The sequence below is a fragment of the Phyllostomus discolor genome, chromosome 6 (assembly GCF_004126475.2).
Source record: "Phyllostomus discolor isolate MPI-MPIP mPhyDis1 chromosome 6, mPhyDis1.pri.v3, whole genome shotgun sequence".
Lineage (NCBI taxonomy): Eukaryota > Metazoa > Chordata > Mammalia > Chiroptera > Phyllostomidae > Phyllostomus > Phyllostomus discolor.
Window position 1 is genome coordinate 84,626,337 of NC_040908.2, and position 23,340 is coordinate 84,649,676.

Sequence of the window (23,340 nt, forward strand, 5' to 3'; positions counted from 1 at the left end):
CTACAGTTGACAACTAAGACTTTTCCATGCATCTGTGACCAGACTAACTGTCTGCAAGGAGCCTGGATACACAAGAAGGCTCTCTATCAAGCCAACTAACAATACTTGTCAGTTTTTCTTTCCATTTAATGACAGTCAGGAAACCAGAAACCCTTAGTTTAGAAGACCTCTTGACCTTAGTGGGACATAGAATTACCTGAGATGCTTATAAAACTTCTGACAGCCAGGCTGAACCCCTCACCAATTAAACTGTACTTTGGGACAGGGCCCAGGCATCAATATTTTTTTAACTCTCCAGGTGATTTAAATATGCAGCCAAGTTTGAGAACCATTGCTTTATTAGAAGACAGTACAATTTATTCTGGGTAAATACTATTACATCTCATTAGGCTTGGGAAGTCCTTCTCCTGAAATAAACTACAACATATATACCGGAAGCTTGTACTCTTATCATGTAAGGTCAGGAGGGGTGCCTTCAAAGGGGAGGACGGAAACCTAGGGCCAAGGCTGAACCATGTGCATGGGGGCTCTGTACCTGCCTGCTTCTAACTATTGTAACTCCAGAGGGAACAACTAGCCCAGAAATACAAACTGTCATTTAAAACATCCAATTAAGTAACTGAATCCCTTTTAGGTGCAAGGCATCACATCGAGTCAGATGCCCTTCAGAGGTTTCGATCTAAAGAGGTTACGCGTGAAGCTCAAGAGTCTAAAAAGCCCTGGGCGAACCCCTGGCGTGCCTCTCACCGGAAGTGGGATGCCGGCCAGGCTGCCTGACTCTCCTGATGCTCACATTCTTCAAAGGAATAATTATCTTCAGTGGCAAGTGAAGATAATTATAGTGTCTCTCTCCCTCTCAGACTGTTGTGAGGAAGAAACACTTGTAAAACATTAGTGCAGTGTCGGTAACATGCTATCAATGGCTGTTGCTGCAGTTACAATAGCAATCCATTTCAGAACCAAAAACAATGTAAAGAAAAGCTAAATAACAATAGAATAGTAATAATTGTTATTGGAGAGCCCTTTATAGATGCATGAATTTTTATAAATATCATTTCTTGATTTGTTACTAAGTGAATGGCAGTGTAATAGTAACGATGGTGCATTAGTGTTTAGTCTTTCCCATAGGGTTCAAATACATTACTTCATACAAACCTTATAAGAACTCTACAAAGTACAGTTATTATGCCCATTTTACAGATGAGGAAACTAAAGATTGGAGAAGTTCAAGGTCACATAGATGCTAAGTGAAAGAGCTAGGATTTAAAATCTGGCCATTTGATTCCAGGTCCCAATGGCTTAAAAATTACACAAAAACTCCTTCAGAAATGTGCTACAGCAGTTTAGTAGAAGGAAGTACACTCCAAAGAAATATAGCCTAACAAAGAGCATGCAAAGAGGAGGGATCAGAGCTGGATCTCGAATGATATGGAGGTGAAGAAAGAAGGATGAAGGGAGAATGGGGTGAGCAAGGTCCAGAGGTCGAAGAGGACAAGGGGCTTCAGTGGACAGTCCAGAACAAGGAGCAGGTGTGAGGCAGAGGGAAGAGGAGGCTGGAAGGGGTAAGGTAGAAAGTGTGCCCATGTGGGGGCCTTGAATACCAGGCTAGAGGAGGATGTGATCCGTGGCTGTGGGCAGGAAAACTGGTCTGGAGGCAGTGTGCAGAACTGACTAGAGGAGGAAAAGGCAGAGAGATAAGGGAGGAGACCAAAAAATCACTTCAAATGAGGGGCTAACAAGTGATGTCCCAGTGACAGTGGGAGCGAAAGTGCAGATGCCAGAGCTATGTCAAAGAAAGAATTGAGCAGCATCAACTAACCATAAATGATAGGGGTAAAGGAGAATGTCAAGTCAAAAGTTCAGAGTTCAGATGCCTGGAAGACATCATGTGCCATCAGCAGAAAGAGGTAGGTCAGTCCGGGTTGGGTGGGAAAATGAAGAGGTTGTTTCAGATGATGCCCAGACACGCAGATGAAAACCTGCAGCCCTGGGAGATTAGGACGGAGAGCCATTTGCAGAGATGAGAGTTGAACACATGAGAGGAAACAAGAGTTTTGAGGGAGAAACTGCAGAGTGAAGAAAGGCAGGGAGCCAAGAACTGAACCCTGGAGACTTCACAGAGTGGGGAATAGAGGAAGCAAGAAAGGCATGGTCAAGGGAAAAGAGAGGACTGTAGTACTGCTCACGAGAGCCCATGTTTGCAGAACCAGGTCACAGTGAGGAAAAGCAGGCCCCCGAGCCCGGTCCTGCCTTCTGTGGGTCTATGCAATAGGGGGTCATTGCGACTACCTTCCTCAGGCACTGAGGCAGAGGGCTGCTAACGGATTTTTCCCTTTTCTTCTCTGATTATGTGTTGACCGGCACCAGGATTATCTCAGGTGAATCCCATCCCCCCTTAAAAGGAATCCTGCCTCCAGAAGATGTGTTTTATTGTGCAGGAAGTGTTGTGCTGAGAAAGCGACTGACCCCAGTGGAAACCAGCTTTGCTGCCTTATCTTCCCTGACAAGGAACATCAGTCTTGAAATGCCATCACATGGGCTTGTCTCTGCCAATTCCCAAGTGTCAAAAATCTTAAATTGGTAAGAAGGTACTAATACTATTAATAATGGAGTGCCATGGACACTCACTATTGATATATTACTTTTAAAGAGAGTGAAACCTTTTAATTGACAGCTCTGATGTAAAGCCAACCAATATCAGCTTTTAGAACTCCTTATACATTTTTTCCATTCTTCCAAGTGTTTACCCAAACATCTTCAACTGGGAGCCTCGCTGGGCATTTAATAAGGTTGGCTGCTGAGTGTCAGCGTTTTTAATGTCAGCTCTGTTGGGCCTGCTTTTCCTGGGTTTCACTGTTAATTACGTTGTGTTTCCATTAACATTTGGAAACAGACCAGTGTGCTATCCTGAATCAGCACGATGGTGTGATTTCCTCTTTGGTCCTTTTCAGATTGGAAAAGACACTCCTGGAAGCTCCAAGAGGTGATTTCATTTCTCCTCAGAAAGGAATGAGACCACCAGCCAGGGGTTGTGGGGTTTAAGGTTTCAGTGAAGAGGATGTTTTAGTAGATGGTTCAGAGCACCAGCTTACTGTTAGACCAACATTAGCCATGTGTGTGATCCTGCCCAGGTTACTTAATTAACCTCCGAGTCTAGGTTCCCATGTCAGAAAAATAAAGATAACAGTGGTATTGAACATAATACAACAGAACAATGTGAGGCTCAAATGAGACAGTACATGGCCAGCAAGCAGCATGGTGGTCTCTGCTGTTATTGCTGGGCCACTGAGGAAAATGTCATTGTCCCTCTCTTCTCTTACAGAGAGATGGTCGAAAAAGAAAGCATGACCCAATGAAGTGACAAAGCAGATTAGCGGACCTATGCTGGAGCTGTGAAGACCCCATGTCTTCGGCTTTGGGCAGTTCCTGCAACATAAAGACTGCGACAATACCACAGGACAGGATTTGCTGCCATACATTCTAAGGGATAAAGAAATCAAGCATGCCAGATGGCAGCTTTGGAGGATCTTAGTGTTTCACAACCATTATTAGCAAAGGTGAGTTTCTAATTCACTCCTGTTTCCCTGGCTTACCCTCGTAATAAAAAATAAGGAAGTGGGTGTGGCCAATATGCTCCTGTCAGAATGTGGTCCAATCTCGAGCCATGCGCTCCTGTGGCTGGGGTAGGTGTGCCACACTGGGGAGTCAAGTCACAAAAGAAATCTGGTACATTCTCCTGGTACTTCAATTTTGCTTGATTATATTATTTAAAATAATATGAATATATTAAGACAAGCAGATAAATTTTATAGAGCACAATGCAAAATTCACACAAAGTTTTAAGATAAAACACATGTCTAAAAAGAAATCTCATGCTCTCTGCTTCTACACCCTCCAGGGGTTCATGCTTGTGCTGTTAAGAGCTCTTTGGTGAGGAAGTGTAAGAAGCACTGCTTTTTTTTCCCTAGTTAAAGTCCCTATGACAGAGTAATTTAGGCAGCATGGATTGAGGGCTATTTAAATATTTAGGCATCTGAAATGTCCCTAAGAAGTGATCTTAGGGACATTTCTTTTAAAAAAACTCTTCTAATATTTCCACCAACAGTTCTTATTTGTCCCCGCCTTTAAATGTCTAATTTGGTAAATTTCAGACACTTTGGTAAATACCAAGCACAATATTATGCTATCTGCCTGAGGCCTGACTAGTATCCAGGCTGACCAATAGGAATTCTTTTTACTACAAGAATTTTGTAGCATCCTCTACAAATAGGGGATGCTATACCACATCTCCAAGTTATTACAGCTGGAGGGAAAAAAGCACAAACTGATGAGAAAGAATGACTTTGCAGAAATACGCTCCCATTGGCTCTAGAAAGAGGAGGCATTACCATTGTCACATGAAGCAAAGTTCTGATAATACAATAGCAAAGGATAAGTTGTCGCAACATAAGCCATGAAAAACCAATATTAACAGCAGCTTCTCTGGAGTACTGACTAAGCAGCATATATTTTACGTGTATTATCATAACCCTCAAACAATTCTATTCTATTTTATAGATGAAGAATTGAGGCTCTGCATGCAGCGCTTATACCCTTTCCCACCATAATACATCAGCAGCTCCTCTGTATTCACTTCAGGACTGAAGCATCTGGCCCGAGCAAGCCCAGCTCCATCATGTGGAAGAGGAAATACCTTCTTACCTTCAGAGCCCAGTCACAATCCACCACTGCCTTCTGGTAGTCCCCAAGTTTTATGTAGGCCTGTAATGACACAAACAGCTGATATGCACATACAACTCGGTAGCAAGCAGTCTTTATTTAACACAGAGAGAGCAGTCCTATAGTGATGAGAAGTAACTGGTCCGTACCAGTATCAGTCAGGGTCCCAGCAGGTCACAGATAGCATACTCATGCTCAGGTAACGAGGAAAGTTTAATAAAGGGACTATTTACAAGGTGAGGGCAGGGCTTAGGACTTAGGACAGCACGAATGTGCCAGAACCCTAGGGCTAGCAACAGTGAACAGCCATCACCATTGCTAAGACTGCAGGGGCAGAAGGAGGAGCAACGAACAAAATAGAAGAGGGCAGCTTTGTGAAAGGCGCTGCCTAATGGGAGCTGCAGCTTTTATTACAGCAAAAGCTGGGAGAATAAATACCCCAACATCACTGCCCTCCTTCCGTCTGACCTCACTGGCTGAACCCAAATGGAAGCTATAAGGCAGGGAAGTTAAGGGGCCAGTCCACAGAGTTCATGCCTCAGGGCACAGAGCAGAGCGGAGCAGGATCTGGAGCAGTAAAAGATAATACACAGCACACTGAACACATCTACAAAGGAAGAACTAGCTTCTAGAGTCTACACCCCTGTGAATAGTCTAGGAGGAAACCAAATGATAAAGGGAACAAAAATATAATAAGTATTGGCGATAATGTAAGAAAACTGCAGCCCTCATACACAGTTACTGGGAATGTTAAGATGATACAACCATTTTGAAAGGCACCAGTTCCTCAATAGACTAAAGGTTACCTACTGTACCAGTTAGGTGCAGTAACCATATGATCTAGCAGTGCTCCTCCTGGGTATGTATCCAAGAGGAATGTAAACATATGTTCACAAAAAAAACTTGTACACCAATGTTTGTAGCAGTATTAATCAAGAAGTTGAAATAATCCAAATACCCATCAACTGATGAATGGATAAAATGTGGTATATCCAATACAATAGTATATTATTCAGAAATAAAAAGGAATGAAGATAAATATTACAACATGGATGAACCTTGAAAAGATTATGTTAAATAAAAGAAGCCAGACACAATAGGTAAAATAGTATGTCATTTCACTTACATAAAATGCCCACAATTTGCAGATGTTCAGGGATAGAAGGTACAGCCAGTCTTCAAATAACATAATTTTGTTCAGTGCCACTTTGTTATATTGGTGAGATGCCGTAGGAACTTAAGTTATTTATATCAATTACCCTAGGGTAAATTGGTTTCATCATACATCATTTTGCTTAAAGTTGCAGAAACTGGACATACCGTAGATCAGTTGCCCAGGGCTAGGAGTGGGGTTGGGGGGGAACTGCTTAAAGGGTTTCTTCCTGGGATGATGAAAATGTTGAGTGTGGCGATGGCTGCACAACTCTGTGAACACACTAAACACCAGTGATCTGTATATTTTAAATGGGCAAATTGTATGATGGCTGTATTTCAATAAGGATGTTACCAAAAAAAGGTAAAGTTCGTCTTTCCTCATAAACATAGCAAGAAGAAAGAGATATAAGAAATGAGCTGACATTTAAGAGTTAGACCATCACAATGAGCCCTTGGTACTCTTTTGGGACTTCCTAGAATTGGGGAAAATCTAGAAAATCAAAAATTAACTCAGAATTCAGTGATCCACTCAAACTAAATCAAATTTAGTTCACTTAGAGTTTCAAAGAATTAGTAGCGTGTAAACAGATGAAAGATTGTCTAACAGCAAGCACAATGGCTATTGTGCCCTCTATATTAATTACTGGACACAACAGGTGGTCAATAAATTCTTATCAAGTTTCACTAAGTAGACTTTAAGTGCTCTTCTTTTGGAAAGTTCCTCACAAGCAGCAGTGATCACCCCATTATGTTACAAGAAAGGAAAGCCAGGCACCAGGAGAAAAAGTGCTCTTCCAGAGTCCTGTCAGTCACCATGGCAGGAGTTCATTCTGCAAGCCAGGGGCCCAGCTCCCACTCGGAGATGCACAAGACCCACCCCACAGATAGGTTCTCCCATGGGGAATCAGGCCTGCCATGTGCCTAGGCCGCTTTGAGTCTTGCTCTAGCTAAAAAACTCCCTCAGCCTGAATTGAGGACATTTACTGCAAAGTAACTTCCTAAAATCCATGCTAAACCTTCCAAGGATGAGTGTAACCAGTTCAACCACTTTTGCCTTTTCATTTGCAAATATCCCTCTTCTGTGATATGATTTGCAGCATTGGCTCCTTTGTTTTCTATAAAAGGTAACCACCTACAGCGAACCTGTGCATGGTAAATGAGGACCATCATGTAATGTGCTGAGAAACCCAATAAAGGCCAGTCACAGGAAAGGCCAAGACTTTTGCTCCCCTTGAGAGAAAAGCCATGCTGTCCCTTTTCCTCCACTGGACTCAGTAGTCTGTGTGAAATGTCTCATTTCATCCATAAAGACTCAGACACTGCGGGCCAGTGTCTGCATCAACCACTAGTTCAGCCCATACTCCAAGCAGGTATGCCCATAATCAGAACTGTCCTTGGGCACTGTCACATTCTTATCAATAAATCCGATGAGGTATTTCCATGGTCAAGCCAATTATGGAGTCAGTGTTATAACTCATGCGGAATGCCAGCATTCAACCGGAATAAGGAGGGAACAGGCAATAGACAGCTAATGAATTCCTGCAGTGCACCTCCTTGCATCACTAGAAAAGAAGCTGCTATGTAGTGCCTTCATTAACTTGGATTCTGTACTAAATGAAGTGGACAACTTTGAGCTTTCTGTTCTATAAGGAACCATCCTTTCCTCCTGGGATGAGGGCTGCATTTGAAAGTCAGAGGACATGAGAAGTAAGCTAGCATCCTTCTAGACAATTGTAGCCATGATTTCATGACATTGCTATTTGGGATTCATACAGACTCTGAAAAGGTTTAAATGGGCTTAAACAATTTCTCTACCACCTTTTTCTTTTCTTTTTTTCTTCTGCTCTTTTTAAAGCCTGAATTCAACACCCTGTAACTTCCCTATTCTTTTGCTTTTCCACATTTTAAGAACTATTTTTTCCAAGTGGTTTATCTAAATTACACCAGCAATCTATTGATCATAACATTAGCTCCAGGGGAAAAACAGAGTGACGAAAGGGCAGGTTTTCTCTCCGGCAAGAAGAAACACTCTATTCACAGGGTCCTCATTAAGTGTTTCTGAACACTGCACACAAACAGGGAGGCATTTTAAAAATAGTCAATGATTTAAATGACTTGTAACACCAGGCAGCACATTTTGCATTTGTCTCCAAATAAGCTTTCTCTGGGGAAGCTGGGAGGAACTGTTTCCCCAGAGTTTTCATTGCTTTTACTTATTTTTTATCTACAGTCATTCTTGATGTGGTTCTCCAGAACTAATCAAAGTGCTATTTAAACTTGAGCACAGTAAAAATTTAATTAATTTAGATAAACCAGGGTATAGACCATTTGAATTAGATGTCTGAATTATGTAATATTTGAAAAGTAATTCAATTTTACTGCTTTCAAATAACTTTAGAGTAATAAGACTGAACAAGAATCAGTAGGTAAATGTTTCAGTGATGAAGTGGAACTTTATTATTGATGCATTTAGTGATAAATAGAAAGGAACTATAATTATTATATTAATTGTTGTGTTTCAGTGTTTCTTTTGAAGTGTCAACAGAAACTTAATTCCCAAATGGACTTCCCGTGCGTCCAGTGTTACAAAATTTAACAGGGATTTATGGGACAACTGCTATCCAACAAGCATTAGGGGACAAGCATATGGCAGTTTTTGCTCTCAAAAAGTTTATGACCTTGTTAGGGTGGTAAAGTGTACACTGCTAAATCAATCTTTGGCCATTTTGTTTACCAGCTGCTTCTTTATAACAATTTTTCTCCACAAATGGGCTGCGGTTAAGTGACATCTCAACTCTAGTCTAACTTCAGCTGCCAAACTAATAAGGTAATACCATGCTTGGGTGCATCTATCATTAAATTGCAGTCACTTCCCAAACTTTTCGGCTTCCTAAGGCCTCAACATACTACAGCAGGACATTCTTAACCTTGAATCACAAAAACTGGGCCTGATGAGGGTTCTTCCTCTTGCAAATGGCCCTCTCACACAGGTCCTGCTGACACATACTGACTATCAGATAATCACATCCACGAATCCATCAGTTTTCCAGGCCTGAGCAACAGAGTTCTACCACACACAAACTCAAGTACTCGTCAAAGGTAACACCACAGGTGACATTTTTGTTTCAACTGAGAATTATCAACCTTGTACCTTCAATTAAGTAGTAGATAATAAACATCTGGGTGATAGTTTTTACCTCACATTTCAGGAAACTGAGCTCACCTGTGATAAAATAAACTGTGGCATCAGGGATTTTAGAAACTCAAAATTGGCTCTAGGCTATCAGTTACCCAGTCTACCCCAGTTGCAGAATCTTAATCCAAGAAGGATTGAGACAATGAGTAAGAAGCTAGCAGAAGAGGAGCCCTCAGGAGTTTAGATTACCATGACAAAAGAGGCTGGACAAATCCAGTGGTGGCAGAGTCTCAAGGTCTCATAGGTCATTTCATTCCACTAGTTTTCTCCTTTAAACTCATGGAAAAGTGCCTGGTTACCATCAGTGATGCACTGGAGCTGACTTACACTAAGGAGAGAACTGATTATGTGTAGCTCTTACCAAGTCCTCCTTCAAAGATTTCAAGTTGGTAACTTGAAATTGGACCATGGTGAGACTGTTTACACCATGGAAATTGGTGTAAAAAGCATGGCAAAAGCTCCATACAAATCAGGTTCCCCCACACTCCAACCAGAGCCAGTTATCGTCACACCACTGGTACCTTCTAGTCTCATCGTTCTCTGTTTCACAAGTTTAGTGGCTCTGTTCCCTGAGAAAACCCTGTGGACACATTCTTAGCACACTGACCTGGGCTCGGTTGGTGTACAGCACTTTCATGTCCTTCAGCTTCTCCAAACCCTCACTGTAGCAGAGGATGGCTGTCTCATAATCGCCTCTGACAAAGGCTTCATTCCCTTTTTCTTTTAGGGCTATGAGAATAAGAGTTACATAGATGAGCTCTCCCCACACAGCAGAAAATTCAAACTTTATTCCCCTGATTTTCCAACCCTACTTTGAAGGCCACAGCTTGCATCAACCCAGATGGGACTTATCACTCATTTCTCTCTTCAGATATGTCAGGGTTGCTTACTTTTGGGATTTTTTTCTCCAAATTCACCCCAAGTCTTCTAAGCTGCTTCTCAGAAAAAGTAAATGTTATCTGCCTGAAGGCTGAGAACCACTCCAAGTTTGCCACAGAGGCCAAGTCTACAGAGTCAATATTTTATAAAAAGTGTCAAACAACTAATTTTCTAGCAAATATGGTATCATTCAGATCTGCAGCTCACATGCCCCTGGATAGTTTAAAAGTCAATGCTGAAGGCCTTCTCTGCCATGTGTGCCCCTGCCACATACACAACCTGTCTTTCTTTTCATCTCTCCTTTCCCTTCTCACATCTTTGTTTTCTTGATTTCTTTTTCTTTTTTACTTCTTCATCTATACCTCAGGCTAGGCAGCGGTACCTCATTCCCGTCCCTCCCTAAGCTCCAAATATTGTTTGGTACTGCTCAATCTGACCTGCTCAACCTGACCTGAGGCTGGACTCTAGAGGCTGACTGACAGCTCTGCTCTGTGCCCTTTTCATTATATCAATGATCAGGGACAGGTGGTTCCTACCTGGCCAGGTCCCACTGCCTAGGCCCACCATGAACCCACCCATGGGAATCTTGAAGTCCTCAAACATCTGCAGAAAGGCTCATGTGCTCATTCTAGCACCAATCATCCCAGCTGCTGAAAAGTGAAGACTGACAATTACCGTCTGCTAAGACTCTGTTTTCCCTTCTTCTCTTGGCACGTTCCTTTGCATCCTTCTCCATGGATGCCAAGAAGGCCTCTGCAAGCAGAGTAATTTCAAATATCAAAAAGAAAAATCCAATACTAAAATCAGTTCTTTGTGTCATATTCAGAAGAAAGCTACTTTAAAGCTTTAGAGCCACACTGCTCATGTACACATGCAGGTACACTACATACACACACACACGCCTGAAACGGCATCTTAATTCGACATGATGGTCTGTGTGATATTATTATATATGATGGCTATGTCTATGTTTTAAATTTGAATTATACTTTTAAAAAGAGTTTTTCCCTGAAGATAGATTTCTTGTTCCATTTAGCACAATGACCTTTTGAACCGAGCAACACAGAAACTATTTGGATCCCTTAAGCAGCTAAGAGTACACCGGAAGATTCAGAATAACTGAATTGAGTTTACATAAAAGATTGGCCAGGAGAAAACAGAGAAAACCTCGGAGGGCTGCTGTCTCTGACAGCCAGTAACAGAACTGGGTCATCAGTAGGTTTTTGTTCATGGGTTGTTGTAAACCCAGAGGCTATAATCTGAGGGTCTGAGCTAAACACTGGGTCTGCCCAGGCCAGATAGCTCAGCTGGTCAGAGCGTCGCCCTGATACACCAAGGCTGTGGGTCTGATCCTCAGTTGGGGCACATTAAAGAAGCAACCAAGGAATGCATGAATGGGTGGAGCAAATCAACCTCTCTCTTGCTCTCAAATCAGTAAGTTAAAACAAACACTGATCCTAAAAAATGATGCACTTTGGGAAGAGAGATGCTGTCCTTACCTGAGTTTATTTCATCTGCATTCTGCAGGGTGCACAGGTTATCATAAAAACAAAGAAACAAATTTCAGAAACAACTCTGACTTGTAAGTGTACAAACCAAGAAGGCATTGATTACATGTGGGGAGTAGAATCGTTTCTTTAACCATCACTACTGAAGGGCCCAAAATTCAGGGAAACTGCTTCAAGTTGGGAGATCTGATTATGGGCACCACTGGCATGGGACTAAGTCTACAGAAACTGGGGTGGCACAGACCGTGGCTGCGGCTGTATGAGTTGAACATACAAGTTAGTAGAATATACCCTAACAGTATAACTTAAATATGGTCACAAGCTTAGGGGTTAGAGAGGTCAAACTGTCATTAAAACAAACTCAAATAGTTGTTTAAAGATGACCCAGAGGATCAAGGGAAAAAAATCAGAGTTTATACTTCCTTGTGGAAAATAAATCTAGTTAATTTAAAAAAAATCAAAAGTATTTCAGCCTCACCAGACAGTTTGAGATTAAACTACCACTTCCTCTGCTTTCAGGGCAGACCCCCTCACTATATCTATCTATGTAAGCTCACAATAGGAAAAGGGAACCTTCACAGGAGCTTGTGGAGGACTGATCATGGTCTTGTTCAAGGTGGTCCTGCATCCATCCTCCTCTTGGTCTTCCTCCGTGAGCAGCAGTCTCTTTTCTGTCTTGAGAATAGCTTTCTCCTGTACAACTGGGTCATCAGAATTCATCTCTTGGATTAAACTGGCTACAGAACAAATCAGATATGATCATTCAAACAAAGTCTTCAATAGGAAAGACTGTTCACCAGAAAGAACTTGTACAGCATACATAGGGAAGAACTTTTATTTTTCAATTTTTATTGAGATATAATTGACATGTAACAGTGTGTAAGTTTAAGGTGTACACGGTACAACAATGATTTGATACATATTGGGAGATGATTCCCACAATAAGGTTAGTTAATATACCCATATGCTCAAATAATTACTGTGTGTATGTATGGTGAGAACATTTGCAATCTACTCTCGTAGTAAGTTTCAACTCCATCATACAGTATTGTTAACTGCTATACATTAGACCCCCAAAACATACTTACCTTATAACTGAAAATTTCTATCCTTTAACCAGCATCTCTCTGTTTCTTAAGGAAGGTTTTGAATAGAAAACAAAAATTAGAGCAATGAGAACCAATGAGAAAAAATTAAGAACAGGATTTGTTTTGCCTGGAAAAAGCTCCAGGAGAATTTAACCATGACCTCCAAGGAACAGAATTTTAAGCCACTTATTTAATTCAACAACATTTATGGAGAACTCATTATGAGTTAGGTATTATGCAGGATGCTATAAGATAACAATGATGAATAAAAAAGATTCTTATTTTTAAAGAGCTTACAGTCTTATGTGGGAGACAACAGGTAAATAAAGACAGCTCTGAGACCATAAAACAACAGCTCTTAATTCTACCCTCATCTGTCTTTACTTTATTGTCCGCCCAGCTTGGATCCCAGGGTGCATCACTTGGCTACTATCCTACCTGCCAGACAAAACTCCAACTCTAAATAAATCACACTCTCCACGTCTCTAGACCTTTTTTAGGGGTGCTGAGGATGGATAGAGAAAGACAGACAGATGCCTAGGGAAAGTGGTCCTAACTCAACTGGACTGCCAATGATGCTCAGCAATCCTATGTTATCCCAGTATAATTCTGACACCAATTTCCTTGTGTGTTTTTCCCACACCACCAAGCAATTCTCTGACACCAGCTGGATATCCTACAATTCAACTCAATTCTGACACTACTTAACTGGAGACAGCAGCAGATTCCACAGATTAAGGACTCAGGCCTATAGGACTGTAATGGGAAGATCAGGCCAAATCTCTGGAGAAGGCAAGAGGCAAGGAGAAAAGCCCAAGGTAGAAGTGAAGATTAAAAGCAGTTTGCCCTCCCAATGAGGGAGGAGGGAGAGGAGAGGAGGGAGACTCCTTAGGCAGCAGGGCAGCTCGTGACACGGCAGAGGGGAGCTTGTACAGAGTATGTGTGACTGGAGACTCTGCCCCTTTATGCAACAAGGCAGCCAGAAGAGGGGCAAAAGCAATTAGGGCCAACACTGGCCCACAGTATCGGAAAGCTGAACACTCTCACTGGCTGCTGGAGCACATAGGATTCTGGGAGAGGACTTTTAAACAGAAGGCGGACAGAAGCTTCTCTCTTGCTTTGCCCCACACAGGCAGGAGCGCCATACACTGGGACTGCTCAGGGCTTAGGCCCTACATGATTGGAAGCCAGCTCCTGGAGGCAGGGTCCTACCGTGGGATGCATGCCTCAAGTGGCTCCAGCCTTTGGGATGCTAATGACCCAGTGCAGCACAGCACACAGGTCCTGGAACTGCTTCCATTCTCTCGCCCTGAGAGCAGCACATGGAAGCATGAGCTGGGAAGTTCTTTGCAGATGGATCTTCCCCTGCACGACCACCTAGAGTGATTTGGCAGCGCACTCCAGAGCCCGAGACAGAGAGGAAGAGGCTGCAAGACGATGGTGACTGTGGCACCAGAGAGACAAAGAGCCTGGAACTGGAGAGACAGAGACCCACTTGAGTAACAATCTTGGACTACAAATAAGCAATAATGGGGAACTTCTAGACATGGATTTCGACTTTAAGCCCCTTGAGGGGGTGGCTGGTTTTCTGTCCTTTGCAGGAGAGGTTGTCTCAGTCATCTCAGAACAGGAATGTTCCCAGTCCTCTAAAATTAGGAACACTGTTAATAAAAACCTATTTCCTTCCCCACAAATCTTTCTGTTGTATTTGGCAACAAGTGGCCAGACCTCATGCTGCCTGATTACAGGACTTCCATGTCCCTCTACCCCTGCACTTTAGAGGCCGGTCAAGAGCCCAGGTTGTCACCTGTGCTTCTGAACGAATAGCTATAGTTGGAAGTTCCCACACCTCCTCCTCTTGTTTGATTAATTTGCTAGAGTGACTTACAGAAGTCAGAGAAACATTTCACTTACTAGACTACCAGGAACAGCCAGATGGGAGAGATTCATAGGGCAAGAGATTCATGTGGTAGGAGTGTACAGAGCTTCCAAGCCCTGAGCACTCCACTCGTGCCCAGTCTCCAGGTGTTTATATCTTAAAGGTCTCCAAACCTTGCCCTTTCGGTTTTTATGGAAGTGTTACTAAATAGACATGACTGATCAAATCACTGGCCATTAGAAATCAATTCAACCTCCAGTCCTTCTCCCCTCCTCACAGGGTGGAACTTAAAGTTCAACTCTCCAATCCCAGGATTGGTTCCCCTGGCAACCAGCCCCACCCTTAGGATCAAAAAATCACTTACTAACATAAGTTCAGGTGTGGATACATGAGGTTTGTTATGAATATCAAGATACCTTTATCTGCCTTACAACTTAGGAAATTAACAAGGGTTTTAGGAGCTCTGTGCCAGGAACAGGGATGAAGAACAAACATGTATTTCTTATCACAAATCACAATATCAAACAGGCAAGTCATCCTAGCATTCTCCCAAAGACTTTCAAAATTGTCTCCAAATTAGACCTGGCCTTTTCAAACAGATGATCTTGCTTATTAATGCAGGGAGGAAAGAGATGCCATCAGAAAGCAACTCCAACTTCCTGCCAGCAAAACTACAAGTTGCCTATATCCACATCCATTCTCTTTCCTGCTATAAGGAAAAAGTATCCCTCCTGCCTATGACGTTAATCTCTCATCCTATGCTCACCATACCATTACCCTGCTTTGCATGGCCAGGAACCTTGTATCACCAATTAATTATGCCCTTCCCACAATACTTTCAACCTCTCCCATTCTACCAGTGTCTTCCCATCGGTATTTATACACTTTCAATGACTCCCAAGGCCTTATCTCCTCCCCTTCACAACTAAACCATTTAAAGGCATTTTCCTGTTCTTATTTCTTCATTTTCCACTGGCTCATCAAGGTAATTTTTCATATATTTTAGTTGTCAAATATGTCAAACAGAAAATAGTGATAGACATTTTTGTTTCCATACCATCTGTAAGTTAGTATCCTTCTCTAGCATGTTTTGCTTTTTTTCAGCATGTTTAACACTTAATATATTTTGTGTCATTTAGATTTTGCTGCATAACACACAAACCCAAAACTCAGTGCTTAAAGCAACTATCATTTATTTAGCTTTATTTATTTCCAAATTCTCTAAGACTGCAGTTTGGGCTGACCTTAGCTGGCCAGTTCTGCTTTCAGCTGGGCTCAGACATGCTCATGGCCAGCTATCAGTTATCTGAGTGGCTCTGTCCTAAAAGCTGGCTGGCTGTTGGCTCCAGCAATGGAAGCAATGAGGTAAAGTGGGTTTCACCTTCTGGCAGGGGTGTACAAGAGTGTCAAGAGAGCAAGCCCTATTGCACACATGCTTTTCAAGCTTCAACCTGTCTCATGTTTATCAACATCCCTTTGGCAAGTCACATTGCCAACCCAGATTCAAAAGATGTAGAAACAGACTCTACTCCTGATGGAAGAAAGGAATCTGTGACCATTGTTGCAGTGTACTAGGGTATTTGCGTATGTGTGTTACTGACACCAATAGTCAGACTGTCTGAACAGCTGGGAGTGGGCTGAGGGCAGGAAATAGAAAGGGCCACCAGGGGAGATGGAGCTAGGCAGCAACGGGGATAAAACCTGGGCTCCTTGAGGCACCGAGGGTGAGATGTGCAGCTACACAATACCTTTGCAAACTGCCCAGGCCCACCACAAGCACTTTGAACTTTGTGGCACTTCCACACTGCACTGAGCATGCTCCCCTGCTCCCAGCAAGATGGAGGCAGGAGGAAGTTCTTACACTGAGCACATTAAAGACTAGCAAGATAACTGAATAAGAGGGGAAAAGGCCTTCCTTCCCCTCTTCAAGTACCAGATTGGGGGAGGATCTGGGGAAAGCAGGCACATGTACAATAGAGGTTAAATGGCAGTGGGGGATGGTTCTGGAACAAATGGTCCTGTCAGTCTAGCCAGAGGAAAGAAGGGATTGGTGGGGAGGTTGACCCACCCAAAGCATGCGAAAGTTTGGAAAGTTAGTTGGTCATTCTGAGAAAGCACCTGGTCTGTCCCACGCCATAAACTCAGGAAAACAAAGAAATCTCTTTCTTGCTCCTGGCTCACTGTTCAGGACCTGCATTCAGGTAGTGTGCTGACCTGTTGTCTCCATTGGCCATGTGACCTTGGCAGCTGCATGACCCACAGGCTCCAGGTGGGAGTCTTACCATCTTGCTGACCTGGTGGAACATTTGCTGATGCCTTTGTGCACTCTCTGGCCCTAGAAGCTGTGTGGGCAATGGTGGTGCTGGCTCCACATGAAGCCTCCAGGGGGAAGCCTGAAGGCAGACAGAAGCTGGGAACAAGCTAAGCTACCTGGATGGCCACTTAGCAGCTGCCTTGGGTTCTAAGGGACACTTCTTTAAAGATAAGAACAGGAATTCTGGGCACTGCCTTTGGTTTGGTCTTGCTTAAGACAGCTGGGTTTTGTCTGGGTTTTGTGGAGGAGAACAGCTTTGAGACAGGGAGTTCCCCATTCTCCCAGATCATTCAGCATTAGAATAAAACCCCTTTCCATTTTCACCAGCCTCTGCCTCTAGAATTTGCCTTTTGGTGGTAACAGGCAGCCAAACCCCACTTTGGTTGGGTAACATTACTGGTTCAAAAGTTCATGTACCTGACACTTTCAAAGGCCAATATTCAAAATCTCAGAGTTTGGAGTAAGAAAAGGTTTACTGATTGAGAAGATACCCAGTTGAGAATATAGCGGCCTTATAGGTTCCTCAAACCCATCTTCCCCAAGCCCAAAGTTCAGGCTTCTTTTAAATCAAGGGAAGAAACACATGGGAGACACAAAAGGTGATTGATGATCCCGGACATCTGGGCACACGCAGTGCAGGATCCAAACAAGAGCACACAATCTCTAAATCTCTTTGTCCCCTGATGGTCTGAGTCCAGCCTTGAGGCTCCTACAAATCTTGGATAAACAGACATTATTTTGTACACATTTCCCCACCTCTTTAGGAGAAGTACTTTCTGACAGGGACTATTCTTCCAAAAACTCAAGCCTCAGGCAGAATTCCTCCAACAACTAGCACCTCTATAGCAAGAGCTGTTTGCTAGGCCATGGGTACAATGCAGGCTAGAATTAAGCAAGAGTCAGAGACTAAGCATTTCACTGTCACATACATGTGAGCATTTAATCATCTTAAATAAATGGTTTTATAAAGTGTGCATTCTTTTGCAAGCTACAGATACTTCTAGTTGATTCATATATAGTAAATCATTGTATATACCATAGGTAGTCCATTCTCTTACTGATGGACATCCAGTTTTTTTGTAATTTAAATTTTTGGTATAGGAAATAAATGGTAAATTGAATGTCTGTATACATATTTCCTTTTGCTCATATGTGACACATTCTTAGGATATGGCTGTATCAATTTTTACCCCCATAAGCAGTCTATAAGAATTCCCACTGCTCCACATGCTTTCTTACATTTGCTATTGTCCAGCTTCCAAATTGTTGCCACTCTCATGGATGGGAATATCTTACTGTTTTCCTTTGCATTTTCCAAAATATGATTGGGACTGAGCATCTTTTTATCTGTCTGTAGGCCATTTGGATTTCCTTTTCTGTGAACTGCCTATCCTATTCTTGGCCAATTTTCTATTGGGTTGTCTTTTTCTTATTATTTCTTTACATATTCTAAACGGATAATATGTATTTGCAAACATCTTGTCCTTGGGTATGCTTTGTCTTTTTGTTTTTCTTTAAGAATTGTTGAAGAGAATTTCTTTTTATTTCAATGTGTTAAGTGCACCAATGTTGTCCTTTATAATGTATGATGTTTGTGTATTTTAAGGTTACAAATGTACTATATCGTGCTGACTTCTAAAAGTTTTAAAGTTTTGTTTTTCTCATTAAGGTATTTAATCCACCTGGAGTTGACTTTTGTGCAGGGCACCAGCACCATTCGTCGAGGAGCCCCCACCTTCCCCACTGACGCGTCGTGCCATCCCTGTTACATGCATGAATCTACATGTATGAATCTGCTCTAGTCTCCTCATTCCACTCTACTGGACTACTCAAATTTTCCCGTACCAAACTTCCATGCATAATTACTATCACCTTATAATAAGCCTTGACCATTGGTAGAAAGAGCTATCCCACCTTCTTATTTTTCTGCAAAATTGTCTTATTTTTTATTTATATCTTGATTATCCTCAGCTCTTTGCTTTTCTGTGTGAATTCCGGAATCAGTTTGTTCAATTCTAAACAAGACACTTTTAGGATTTTGATCTAAATTTTACTGAATGTAAAGAATAATGTGAAGAGAACCTTGATCTTGAATTTCTAGCTTCCAGAACTGTAAGAGAATATGTTGTACAGCAGCCCAAACAGACTAATACACCCTTCTAGACTGAGTTAAAGTTTCTCGCACTTTGCAAGTCTCTCTTTGTATTGTACATCACACTTGAAATTACTTTAGTGTCTGTTTTCCCACTGGAATGTAGATACCATGAACAAAGGTAATTCTTGTTTATTATTACCATGCTCTCCAGTGCTTAGCAATATTTAATACCTCACAAAAACCCAAGAAATGGATGTACAGAATCCATACACATAATTAAGTGAATTATAAATGAAATAAAATTAGAAATTCAGTCCCTAGGTAGCACCAGCCACATTTCAAATGCTCAGTTGCCACATGTGAATACCGGTTGCCACAGTGGACAGTGCAGGTTATTTATATAACAGTTCTGTCATCACGGAAAGATCTATTGGGCAGTACCTGAAGGAACTCTGAGTATGAACGAAAGTTAGGCAAAGGACAATGGGGAGGCAGAGGGAATAACACACACATCTTGCAGAGTATGAACCATCAGGATATGCTTAGAGAACTAAAAGCATTTTGTTGCTGCAAGAGTGTGACTTAGAGAGCAGTGAGAGGTAAAGAAAGGTCACAGGAGGATTTAAGTCCTGATGAGAGCTTGAAAAGTATTATGACTGTGGAGAGAATCCAAGCAGAGAAGTGTCTGGGTCAGATTTGCATTTTAGATACATTACTCTGTGGGGAGTGTAAACCTGGAGGTAGGAAAAACAATCAGAGGGTTGCTTAAATATTCTGAGTAGGAGGACCAGAACAAAGGGAGGGCTGGGGAGGAGGATGGAGCTGGAGAAAGAAGCCAAACTTGATGGCTGAATGACTCTACGACCGAGAGATGGGAGGAGTCCATTGTGACTTGTAAATTTCTAGATGGTGGAGCCACCTACTGAGACCAAAGTGTAGGTGAAAGTAGGAGAAGCAGGCTTCATTTGCGAGGACAGAGGGAGAAGAAGAAACTCAATTTTGGAAGCATTAAGTTTACAGTGTTTGTGGGGGGGGATACAGTGGACATGGCAGTCAGCTCAGAAAAGAGGGCTGGGTGGCAACTGAGATGTAAGTGTCATCAACGAATGGGTTAAAACCATATGCTTGGATGAGAACACCTGAAAAGAAATGAGCAGTAGGTCATGGCCAGAACTCCACACAACAACATTTAGGGATAGGGAGAATAGAGGACCATGATAAAAAGAACCATTATAAATATACCATTTATCAAGTTACCCAAACTATTTTTTAAAACTTTTTATTCTCTGGACCCATAGAACCTGCCAGAAGCAGCAATTTCAACATATGTCTACTGGGTTTGTAAATTTGTTTTTTTTTGCTTGTTTCTATCCTCAGACAAGTTCCCTTAAGTTTAAATAGGAATCGATTGCTTAGGAATCTCCTGAATGTGGTCTGTGGGATCAGAGTATGTCCTCTGAGATCCCACTGTCTTAGCTGAGGAAGGGGTTCTTCTTGTCTACAGAAAGAGAGACAGGGGTATACTAACCATGAGACATCAATGTAATTCCATCAATCCCGAAGGAAAGACAATTGATTTTGCCTTAGCAGCTCAAACACAGATATGTTTTTACTCTAAACCAAGAGGGATCCAAGACTGATCAACAGGGCACCTGAGTAATCTCAAAGGGGACAGGTAGGCTCATTAGCTTTGGGGAAACAGAAGGTCCTTTTAACCTGATTCTACAAGGAAGGTGACAAAATATGGCAAAGGCAAAATACAGCTGTCAGCCTGAACTCCAATAGAATGTTAACAACTTCTCTGATACTGATTAACAGGCAGAAAATACTACCCCCAGGCTCTAATAATACTTGTTTCTCAATACCATTTCTGTTTAATTTCAACTATATTTTTTTTCTTAATAGTTATAAACCTGTCAAGGCAAACCAGGAAATAACTTAATGTAAAGGAGAATTTAATTTGCTTATGATTCACTGGTACTTACTGATTTCATCCACATTTTTAAGAAATTTCTGCAAGTCTTTCTCTTGATTGTCAGCCATTGTGAACCAGAATCCCTGAAGGAGACAGCATAAATGATGAAAATTAATAATAATGAAACACTAAACAGAATTTCTCAGGCTCATTAGCCTTCTAAGACTAAGAACCAAGTGACTTTTTAAGACAGATTTGTTTTTACAGATGTCATGCACAATGACAGCAAGGTGATCTATTTTACTGCTGTTAAGGCCAAGGAACACTCATATTTTGTGGTGATACCTCCAGAAAGCTGCCAGTCGTCCCCCCACTGGGGAAACCACTCTGCAAAATTGTCCTCCAAAGCCAACAAGAGCTGCTGTGTTTCAGGAACCTGGTGGGAAGGAGACCAGGAAGAGAGCAGTTGACAGGCCTCTAGAGGTACAGAAAGATGCTAACGCTTGATTTTGATCATGACAGACTGACTTAGCCAGAAGCTTGGGCCTGGCTGTGTAACAGGTAAACAGAGAGAGGACAATTTGTATCTAAATGTCCAAAAACGGTGTGAAACATGACCTGGCTTGTTTCTGAGGAGTAGAGAGAAACTACAAATTGGCCGCCGAAGGGATTGGAACTTGTGGCACCATGCAACAGTGTCTTATCTTCTCCAGGTAGTTTAGATTTATTACCTCCCAGTTGTTTCAGTGAAAAAGTGCATGATGTACCCTATGTTTCTCAAATGTTCACCTGCAAACCATAAAAATCATGCAAAAACTTGTTAAATATAGATTCCTCAGCCTTGGCTCCAGAGCTCCTTGGTCAGTGAAATAGTACTCAGAAATATATCATTGTAAACACTCTCCAGGTGATTCTGATTTACAAGTCGGTTTAGTAGTTGTGCACCTGTAACTGGGAATTTGCAATCTGCCACAAACAAGATGTGAGTTACTTTATCTCTGAGATTCCACCAATACCAAGCTATGAGACCTCAGCTAAAGTCACAACCTCTCTGGGCCTCAAATCCTCATTTATTCTACGCAAATGTAGTACCGACGTGAAGGCTATCTTGAGTGTTAATTAAAGCTTCAGGCATGAACGGTCTGAGTGGTAAATGCGAAGCACCCTTATCTATAAAACAAGAGAGGGGATGCGTGGCTTAAATAAAAATAAAAGATCGCTCTACTTCTTTCCAGCTCTAACGTGTTAGACCTCACGGAACTGAGGCCCAGTTAGTCAGTTAACTTGCCCAAGGTTAAGAGGGGCAGAAGGAAGGCTCAGAACATCCACAGGCAGATGCCAGCCCCTCTGCTCCCAGGGCAGGGCTCGAAGGGCACACACTGCCTGAACAACGAACCCATTACAGCACGAGGCCAAGGCAAGGTGACGTGTCTGGCGCTCCAAGTTTTACTGTAGCGGTGGCCAAGGAAGGCTGTGCGGGAGAGAACCCGGCGCCTACTAGCTCCCAGAAACACCTCCCGCCCTGCGCGGGGGGCGGGGCCGACGGCAACGTTGCTCGGCAACCTCTCCAAAGCGTCAAGAAGTACGGCTGCCTGCCTCGGAGGTCACAGGCCGCAGCCGGTATCGTCCCCTCTGCTGGGGCCCAAACCAGCGTTCTCTGTTAGGCTCTGACAGTCAGATCAGGACCAGGTGCCAGGGAAGACCCCGGGCCACCCCGCTGCACTAACCTGAAGCGGTCAGGGTTAGACGGCAAATGGCGGCTGTGCGCGGTCGGAGATTGTCCCTGGCTGGGGCAGAGCGTGTCCAGGAAGGAGGGGTCAGATGAGGGCGTGGCCCGGGAGCTGGAGGCTGGGGAGGGCGTGGCCCCGCCCTCAGCTTCGCTACCTTAGCACTTTATTTCCGGTGTGTGCAGCTAAATTCACGGCGAGCTGCGGAGAGGGCCAGGGTCCCCATTGGGTACTCTGGAAAGGGGAGAAAGAAAAGGAGGCTTTGAGTAACCCCCTCTAGACCCTAAATCCGCGCCAGGTTTTCGCCTGTTTTTCTTACAAGAAGTGGAGGTGAGGGTAGGGAGTCTCCCTCTCCCTCCAATTAGCTTAATATATCCCTGGCTGCCCCAAATCGCCAGAGTATTGGTTGAGAGAGGTTTGGTGAGAATCCAGTTTTGCTTATTAGTAAATGTGAGACTTTCGGAGAGTTATGTAACCTCTCTGATCTTTAGTTTTCTCATCCGTATCCAGGGAATCATAGGATTTAGAGCAGAATGAGATGTTAAATGCCTTCACACTTTGAATACATGCACCCATCCTTAAAGAGATTCCAGTCTATTTTTTTAAAACAAAAATTCAGTATTATTGCGCTGGTTTAAAGGAGAGGAAAGTAGGTTTAGGGGAAAGTCTCAGTATGAGCTTAAGCTGATGTTAAGAAACACTTGGGACTTTTCGAGAATTTGTGAGTGCTTTATAGAAACCTGTTTGGAGTGACCGAGGAGTCCCTGGGGATAGAACTAACTATGAGGGGAGAGGAGGCCAGGCATGGGACCCTGCTAGATCCAACACTTATTTTAAGTATAGCTTGTTGACTCTGCCATGTGGC

At 42.7% G+C, this 23,340-nt stretch overlaps 1 protein-coding gene across 1 annotated transcript in view; it reads right to left on the reverse strand.

Moving 5' to 3' along the window:
• Positions 1–22,534, reverse strand: part of TTC12 (tetratricopeptide repeat domain 12) — a 46,936-nt gene extending 24,402 nt beyond the window's left edge. The window contains exons 1-8 of the mRNA XM_028517518.2: positions 22,476–22,534; positions 21,094–21,184; positions 20,819–20,891; positions 12,031–12,194; positions 11,449–11,470; positions 10,625–10,702; positions 9,678–9,799; positions 4,702–4,761 (exon numbers count right to left, since the gene is read on the reverse strand). Coding sequence (XP_028373319.1) covers positions 4,702–4,761; positions 9,678–9,799; positions 10,625–10,702; positions 11,449–11,470; positions 12,031–12,194; positions 20,819–20,876 — 504 coding nt within the window. The 5' untranslated portion in view covers positions 20,877–20,891; positions 21,094–21,184; positions 22,476–22,534. The remainder of the gene's footprint in view (positions 1–4,701; positions 4,762–9,677; positions 9,800–10,624; positions 10,703–11,448; positions 11,471–12,030; positions 12,195–20,818; positions 20,892–21,093; positions 21,185–22,475) is intronic.
• Between the last annotated feature and the right edge of the window lie 806 nt (positions 22,535–23,340).